The following is a 9,436-nucleotide window of genomic DNA, read 5'->3' as shown; positions in this document are numbered from 1 at the left end:
ACGCCACCTGCTGCCCACTAACGTCACTGGCTAACATCATCTACCATGTCAGCCCTAGTTGCTCACTTGCTGACGTCACCTGCTGACGTCATCATCCAGTCAATACCCAATTAGCACTTACGTCAGCCTCTATTGACCGTTGACCTTGTTGATCGTTGACTTTGACCCATAGTTGACTTTTGTGCAGTCCAGGTGCTCCTTACCCAATTTTTTCGCGTAGATTTCATTTTTCCATTACATTTTTGCATATTTTGCTTCTAAATGAAGAATAAGAACAGATCTTCTTCTTATTGCAATAATCGTCGCCGACAATCCAACAAACCTTTTTGCAATTTTTGCAAATGTTTTGGCCATAGTTTTGAGACTTGCTATCTTCGCAACAATTCAGCTATTTCAATTTATGCTGCTACTGTTGATAACACTGAGAGTGGCCAACCAATGGCTCCCATCTCTGCACAGTCTCAATCTTCTGGATCCACTTTCACCATTTCCAGAGATGACCTTGTAAACATCATCTCTAATGTCATTTGTATGGTTAGTAATGCATCTTATTCCTCTTCTCTCTCAGCTTTATCTAGTATGTCTCTTACCTCTTGGCTTATGGATTCTGCTTGTTGCAATCACATGACACCTTACTCGTCCTTATTTTCTAAACTTAAACCTGCACCATACCCTCTTATTATTCGCACAGCAAATGATTCCTCAATGTCTGGTCATAATATAGGTTCCGCTTCGACCTCCAACCTCTCGATTCCTGGGGTCTTTAATATTCTTGACCTTTCTTACAATTTATTCTCTGTGGAACAATTAGCTGAGTTGGGTTATCGCATTATCTTTGATTATTGTGGGTGTATTGTGCAGGATCCAAGGACGAGACAGGAGCTTGGGACCGGTCCCAAAGTTGGTCGTATGTTTCCCATAGACAACCTTTGTCTTCCACTTGTTACTCCTATTTCTGTTGCTGCAATTTCATCTGTTCCTTCCCTTGCTCTTTGGCATGCTCGTCTTGATCACGCATCTTCCTCTCGAGTACAACAATTGGCTTCTAGAGGTTTGTTAGGTTCAGTGTCTACAGAAAATTTTGATTGTGTCTCATGTCAGTTAGGAAAACAACCAGGTTTGCCTTTCAATACTAGTGAATCAATATCCACTAATATCTTTGATATTATTCATTCTGATGTTTGGGGGTCTTCCTCTGTCTCTAATATTGATGGGTTTCGATATTTTGTTGTCTTTGTTGATGATTACTCTCGCTATAGCTGGATTTTTAATATGAAACATCGTTTTGAGTTATTGCAAATATATTCTAATTTTGCAAAAATGGTTGAAACTCATTTTTCCAAACGCATCAAAATTTTTTGATCTGATAATGCTCTTGAGTACACTCAATATGCTTTCCAAGCTGTCTTGCATTCTTATGGCACTGTTCATCAACTAACTTATCTAAGTACCTCTCAGTAAAATGGTAGCGCCAAATGAAAACTTCATCATATTCTTGACACTATTCATGCTCTCCTTCTCTCTGCCAAAGTTCCTACTCCTTTTTGGGGCGAAGCTGCTCTTCATGCTGTTCATGCTATTAATCGCATTCCAAGTCCTGTTATTCAAAATCAAACTCCATATGAGCACCTTTTCGGGTCAGCTCTAGACTATCACCACCTTTGCTCCTTCGGTACTGCTTGTTTCGTTCTTCTTTAGCCATATGAACATAACAACTTGAGCCTCGGTTAAGGTTTTGTTGTTTTCTTGGCTATGGCGAAATTCAAAGGGTTATTGGTGTTATGATCCTATCTCTCATCATCTTTATTTCTCCCACAATGTTGTCTTTTGGGAACATCGCTCTTTTGTCGAGCTTTCTCAATTTCGTGCCTCTCTATCTTCCTCCTCTGTCTTAGATTTTTTTTTTCCAGAGTAGGCACATATTCCTTCTGTAGCTGCTCCTGATCCTCCTATAGTTGCTCCTGATTCTCCTATAGACTTCTCTGTCCAACCACTAGATATCCTTGATCACTTTCCTAGTTCACCCTTTAATGAACAAGTGGAAGATGAACAGGTTGAAGACGAGCTACCCAACCCTGAGCTTGGGTCCCTTGCTCCTGCTTCGCTTGAAGATCTTGCACAAGACATTCCACCTCGTCACTCAACTTGGCTAAGATCCATTCCTACACATTTACTTGACTATTATTGTTACACTACCCTTGCTACACTACACAAGCCTCACACCTATTGTGAGGCTTCCACTGACCCTTTATGGCAGATTGCAATGAAAGAAGAACTTGATGTATTATCTAAAAACCATACTTGGGATTTGGTGACTCTCCCCCTGGGAAATCTGTGGCTGGTTGTAAGTGGATCTACAAGATTAAGACTCGCTCTAATGGGTCCATTAAGTGCTACAAAGCTCGCCTTGTTGCTAAAGGTTTTACACAGGAGTATGGGATTGATTATGAAGAGACCTTTGCTCCAGTTGCTTGTATCTCATCTGCTCGTGCCCTCTCAGCTGTTGTTGCTACCAGTAAATGGGACCTTTTTCAAATGGATGTCAAATTTCTTAATGGGGATTTAAGTGAAGAAATTTATATACAACCTCCTCCTGGTCTCTCAGTTGACTCAAACAAGGTTTGTCACCTTCGACGTGCACTTTATGGCCTTAAACAAGCTCCACAAGCTTGGTTTGCCAAATTCAGCTCTACCATCTCTCGCTTGGGTTACATGATCAGTTATTATGATTCTGCTTTATTTCTTCATTGCACTGACAAAGGCACTATTTTACTTCTCCTATATGTGGATGATATGATCATAATTGGTGATGACCTCAGTTGCATTCAAGAACTCAAGGATTTTCTCAGTCAGCAGTTTGAGATGAAAGATCTTGCACATCTCAGCTACTTCTTAGGTCTTGAAATCACTCATTCTACAGATGGACTTTATATTACTCAAGCCAAGTATGCTTCTGAACTCTTGTCTCGAGCTAGACTCACTGATAGCAAGACTGTTGACACTCCAATTGAGCTTAATGCACATCTAACTCCCTTAAAAGGGAAACCATTGTCTAATTTCTCTCTTTACAGATGCTTAGTTGGCAGCTTAGTTTATCTCACTGCCACTTGTCCAAACATTTCCTATGCTGTTCACCAGGTGAACCAGTATCTGTCTGCTCCACGATTGACTCACTATGTTGCTGTTCTGCACATTCTTCGATACCTAAAGGACACTCTATTCCATGGTCTTTTATACTATGCTCAGTCTTCTCTTATTCTCTGTGCATTTTCTGATGATAATTGGACAAGAGATCCCACTGATCATAGGTCTACCATTAGTTATTGCTTTCTTCTTGGTTTTTCTTTGATTTCTTGGCGAAACAAGAAACAAACTTATGTGGCCTGCTTCAGTACTGAAGCAGAATATTGTGCCCTTGCTGATACCACATCTGAGCTCCTTTGGTTACGATGGCTTCTCAAAGACTTAGGTGTGTCTACATCCTCTGCTACTCCTCTTTATTGTGACAATTAGAGTGCCATTCATATTGCTCACAATGATGTCTTCCATGAATGGACTAAACACATCGAGATCGATTGTCATTTTATTCGTTATCATCTTGTCCATGGTGCTCTTAAGCTCATCTCTGTCTCTTCTAAAGATCAACTTGCAGATATCTTCACCAAGTCACATCTTGAGGGACGTCTTCGTACTTTGGTGACAACCTCAAATTGGTCTCACAGTCACCTTGAGTTTGAGGGAGGCTATTAACGAGTATAGTATTGTGGGCTTTAGGCCCAATTAGATTACTTATATAGCACACATTCTTGTACTACACTCTTACTTATACTATTCTCCTACTTATATTGCACTCATATGCCTCCTATATAAAGGTACTCATGTATATTATTTCATGGTGAGAAATACAATACACTTATTCAGTATTTCTAACACTTATCATTCCTAGAATAATGACTACAAGGTTGTCAGGATTTCATCTTCCCCTTTGTCTATACATGAGATTGAGGTGTACACATTCAGTTCGAATTCATGGAGAAGGGTTGGATTCAACTTGAAACCCGATCTTAAGTTCTTTGATAAAGATCATTTTTTGCCAACCCCATTGGTTAGTGGAGCTTTACACTGGATGGTAGTTATGAGAGAAGGAGAAGAAAATCACAGGGATAAAAATATGATTATGTCATTCGATGTCAATAGTGAGATTTTCAGAAAGCTAGCACTGCCTCATGTTTCTATCGATGCCAACAACCTTCATGGATGTCTTGCATCATTCAAGGGGAAATTGGCTTTCATTACATCTGGACATGGTGAACAAAATGGCTTTTGGCACTCCATATGGGTGATGAGGGAGTATGGTGTGGTTGAGTCTTGGAATAAACTTTTTGTTGTACCATTTCCCCAACAAACCAAGTATGGTTCACTTCTGACTTTTTGCTTCATTCACAGCAGTCCACTAGAGATGTAGAAATATGAATTGCTTTTGATTGATGCTGAAACTCTACAGCAAAGGAAGGATCCTGATATCCAATATCTTTCATCTATAGCTGCTCTCATGGAGAGCCTTTGTTTACTTGATGGAGCAAACGTGGTGTCTTACTAAGCAGATGGTTGCATATAAGAAGTGAAGTCATTAGTGGTATTCCTTTTTCTTTAGTAGAAGGCATGATAGTATTGCTAAATGCTTGATTTTAATCCTAGGTTTACATTATCCTTTTATGGCTCTATTATTTATATGTTATTTGATATTTTCATGTGGATGGTTGTTGTGCACACATGCAAGTCCAGCAATATTAACAAAAAAAATACTTGGCCAATGTAACCCGTGATATCAATGAGAAGGAGATAATTTTTATGACATTGAGTTGGTTGAGCAATATGTGAGCTTCCTATATCATACTATCTCTGGCCTCTGAGAGATGTATCAAGGTGAGGAATGCTATTTTACCATGCTTAGCTGGGTTCAAACACATGTTTGATGTCAGCGGATGTGAATTGACATGTTTAGGGGCTGAAATGTTGTGTTTCTGTTAGTACTGTTGTGTTCTTTATTTTAAAGAAACATGGTATGGTTTATACTACTAAGGGATTTGTTTGCTAAACTAGTTTGGCTAATGAGGAAGAACTTAAAGGCATATAGAGATTTTAGGTTGTGAGGAACATTTACTTTTCCACTGCATTGATGGGATTTTAGTGACCCAACTTATTTATGAGGAAATTCAGTTGATGGAGAATCCATATACCACTTTAGTTGTATGTCATCCCAAGAATATTTTTGAACCATATTTGGTTTCTTGCATGGACATCAGCTAGTCATCTATATATTTGGAAACCCTTTGGAAGAGGTTCCATTTTACTTTCAACAACTTGATATTGACAAATATTTGAATTCTCAAACTCTCTTTCTATAGCACAAGCTTCGCTTGTTGTTGATACCAGAGGAATTCATCCTGATTTCTTTTTAAATTTATGGCATAAATTATTTTCTTTGAACAAAGGAAAAAAAAAATCATATTAAACCTCTATCAGAGCAATAGTTACAGCAGTATCCCTATGACATTGTACATTGTCCATTGACCTCCCAACTCTATAGCATTATTTGTATTCCTAGCACTATACATCTTGCAAGCACATATTTTCTCAAGTAATAATTAGATAACTGTTTTATCTTGGGAATATATTTGATGCTAACACACCTAAGTACACTCACTCTTTCATAATCATAATTCTCTTACTTTCCTTCTCTCTTTCTCTCTCTCTCTCTCTCTCTCTCTCTCTCTCTCTCTCTCTCTCTCTCTCTCTACAAATGATGGGGCCATATACACCGATCCTCCAAGGAAGAAACATCTGTCTCCCTAACGACATCATAGTTGACACCCTGGTGATGTTGCCTTTGACATCATAGATGAGAGGTTTAGGTGCATTTCTAAAAGCCTGGGACTCAAACTCAGCTTATTAACTGTAGTGGCTCTCTCTTCTACTTTGATTCTTGCTAGAACCAATGCTGCTCTGATATCTGATATCTAATAATAATAAGAAAGAAAAATGAACATAGATGAATAGAAGACAAAGGATTGATGGGCCTTTTACCTTGGGCTGAAATTTTAGGTTGTTGGCATGCATGCTTATATTTATTTTTTTTAAGCACAATCCTTGGTTTGGAGAGGTCACACTAATATTCTATCCATATTTCTTTTGTGATAGCTTTGGTTAGATTGCCAAATTGGCTTCTTATTTGGTTGCAGTGGATAATCTTCATCATTGCCAAAGGTTTGTTGTAGTGGGGCAGAGTAAGGGGATCTAGAGTTTGTGTCTTCCTTTTCTTAGTTGTTGGTATAGACTGCTGTTTTATGTCCAAGGGTAGTGGAGAGAAAATGTCGATAGGCTGTTGCTACAGTGTTTAGTTATAATTTGGTTATGGCTGCAATTGTTTCCTTGTTTTAGGTTTAGCGGTTGACTAAGTAGGTTGTTGAGATATTAGGATGGTGGGAAGTAAGGTGAAGATGGTACAACAATAATGGGATTTCGAATGGTTATACCACACCGCCTAAAATGGTATATTTGGTGAAAAAGAAATAACTGCACTTTTGAGGATGTTGATAATAGCTGAAGTTCCTTTTTTAGTCAATGACTCCTCAGTAGGATGTCTTCTATAGGCTGCTTCCCCTCACCCTCCCTTTCTCTCTCTTTTTCTCCTATCCCTTTCTTCTACGAATTTACAGACACTGTAAATTTTCTTTCTTGAAGGTTCTTCATTATATCTCCAATGTACTAAAGTTGTACTCAATGTTTATAAATAAATCTTTACTTGAAAAGAAACTAATAACAAATGTTTTGATGCATCCTTACTCTCGCTGTTCTTTATACATTGTTACAGTTTACAAATATGGTTTACGAGTATTGCTCAAAGTTTTGTATCGTTTATCCTCTTTTAAAATATAAAACAAACCTAGTTCTTATTTGTTGGAATTGGCCATATAATTTGTACCTTAACCTCTGATTAGCCCCTTAAACCACTCTATTTTAAAGCTTCTCCTGCTGTCCAGAAAATTTTTATGATTTGTTCTGCACAATTTTTCAAACTTCTTTCCTACAAACCTTGCTATTATGTTCATATGAAAGCTCAAAACCTTTTTACAGCTCCAGCCCTTAACTTATCATTTATCCTATCCTCAACAACTAATTAAGAAATTGGAGGGAATTTCCTGTGTTCCTGTGCAATCTGGTTTTGATAACTTCAGTAGTTTCTTTTATCAAAAAAAAAAAAAAAAAAAAAACTTCAATAGTTTCATCAAAGATATAGCCACTCCACTTAAACTACTGTTCAAATGACTCCCCCTCGCACCTTTTGAGACCTTTTGGAGTTGTATTCTAGGCTGAAATATAAGGAAGATAGGGACTAGTAGTAGTGGAAGATTGTCAATAGTGAGATGTTCTGCACCATGATTTTTTGTAGAAACTTAAGAAGGTAGTTGGTCATATAATAGTTTTTTTTTTTTTTTTGTGATTTATATTGAAGGATTTTTTTTAATGCTAGATAGCATGCATGATTTATTTTTGTGTGTTTTTTTAATCATGATCCTTGGTTTGGAGAGGTCCCACTAAGATTGTATCCAAATTTCTTCGAGGTAGTTTTTATAAGATTGCAACATTGGCTTCTTATTTCATTGCATTGGCTTCTTCATCATAGGAAAAGATCTGTAGGAGCAGAGAAGAGTTGGGGCCACTAGAGTTAGTGTCTTCATTTTCATAACTGTTGGATACGGCGATTGTGTATCTTGTAGGAGATGATGAAATGGTTTGGAATTTAATGAAGTATAGAAAGTTTGATGTCCAATCTTATTGTAGGGTTTCAAAAGAACCTATTGGAGCTATGTTTCCATAGAGTTTAAAGAAATAATTGCACTTTTGATGCTCTCTCTCTCCCTCCTATCCTTTTCTTTCTTCAACTTTCCAGATGCTATAGATTTTTCTTTCTTGAAGGTTCTCCCCTTCTCTCTCTCTCTCTCTCTCTCTTTCTCTCTCTCTCTCCTCTTTTTGATCTTTTATAGTTGACGAGTATGTTTTATGGGTATTGCTCAAAGTTTCTAAAAAGCTCAAAGTTTTACCTCGGCAAACCTCTTTTAAGATTTACAAAAAACCTACTCCTTATTTGTTGAAGCACCCCATATAAGTTGTGCCTTAACTTCTAATTAGCTCCTTAAACAACCCTATCTTAAAACCTTTGTGTTGTTTCTTGAAAATTTTGGCAACTTGTTTCTGCACAATTTGTGACTTCTTTTCTGTAAATCCTGCTATTATGTTCAAAATACAAGCTCTAAACCCTTTTGTAATTCCTAGCCCTTAACTGTTGGATTTAGTGAATGTGTATCTTGTAGGAGAGGAGGAATTGGTTTGGAATTTATGAAATAAAGAAATTTTTAGGGCTTCCAGAGCACCTATTGGAGCTAGGATAAATTTTAATAGTAAAAAATATCCTCAATAGAAAACTATTATTATGGACAGGTTTTTGTCCAAGAACAGTGGAGAGAAAATGTTAATAAGCTATCACTATAGTGTTTAGTTGCACTTTGGTTATGGATGCAAATGTTTCCTTGTTTCAGGTTTATGGGTTACTGACTTGCTGCCAAAGTAGTTATTGAGATATTGGGATGGTAGGAAGGAAGGTGCAGGAGGCACAACAATAATTGGATTTGGAATGATTATATCACTTTGCCTAAAACAGTTTATTTGGTGAAAGAGAACTGCACTTTTTTTATCGAACCCCCCCCCCCCCCGGGGGAACCAAAAAAAGGGTTTTAATGCATCCTCAATCTCTCTCTTCTTTTTTAATGATACAAACTTGCAGTTGACAGATATGGTTTATGGGTATTGCTCAAAGCTTCTAACAAGCTGAATGCTTTACCATGTCAAGCCTCTTTTAACATTTAAAACAAACCTACATCTTATTTGTGGAAGCTCATTTTATAATTAATTTTATCCTTATCTTCTAATTAACCTCGTAAACCGCCCTATCTTAAAAACTTTGTTACTGTCCAGAAAGTTGCTGCATCTTCTTTCTGCACAATTTGTTAGATTTTTACAACCCTGCATTTATGTTGAGAATACAAACTTTAAACCCTTTTACAATTCCAAGCCCTTTAAATTATCATATATCCCATCGTTAGCAATCAAATTAGATATTATAGAAAATGCCCTGGCTTCTTGTGCCTTCTTCTTCTTCTTCTTAATATAGGGAACCTTTTTAAATAGGAGCCCTTTGGACTCGCCTTCTTGTGCAATCTTCTTAACTAAAACATCTGGTTTTAATAACTTCAATAGTTTTGCCCTTTGAATTTGTTCACAGAATAAACTAAGTGCCAGAATATCGGCTAATTCATGCTCCATTTTAATCTCAAACCAAGCCTGCCTCCTTGCACCTTTACAAACCTCCTTAGTG

At 37.4% G+C, this 9,436-nt stretch overlaps 1 protein-coding gene across 1 annotated transcript; it reads left to right on the top strand.

Annotated features, from left to right (window-relative positions):
* The first annotated feature begins 261 nt into the window (after positions 1 to 261).
* On the top strand, positions 262 to 4,600 carry LOC115985289 (F-box/kelch-repeat protein At3g06240-like). The gene is made up of 3 exons (XM_031108248.1): positions 262 to 534; positions 3,947 to 4,387; positions 4,505 to 4,600. Exons 1-3 carry the CDS (start codon positions 262 to 264, stop codon positions 4,598 to 4,600), a joined length of 810 nt encoding a protein of 269 aa, XP_030964108.1.
* The last annotated feature ends 4,836 nt before the right edge of the window (positions 4,601 to 9,436 follow it).

Source organism: Quercus lobata, chromosome 4 (assembly GCF_001633185.2).
Source record: "Quercus lobata isolate SW786 chromosome 4, ValleyOak3.0 Primary Assembly, whole genome shotgun sequence".
Classification (NCBI taxonomy): Eukaryota; Viridiplantae; Streptophyta; class Magnoliopsida; order Fagales; family Fagaceae; genus Quercus; species Quercus lobata.
The sequence above is the reverse complement of the archived record's forward strand: the minus strand, read 5'-3'. Positions and strand labels throughout refer to the sequence as shown.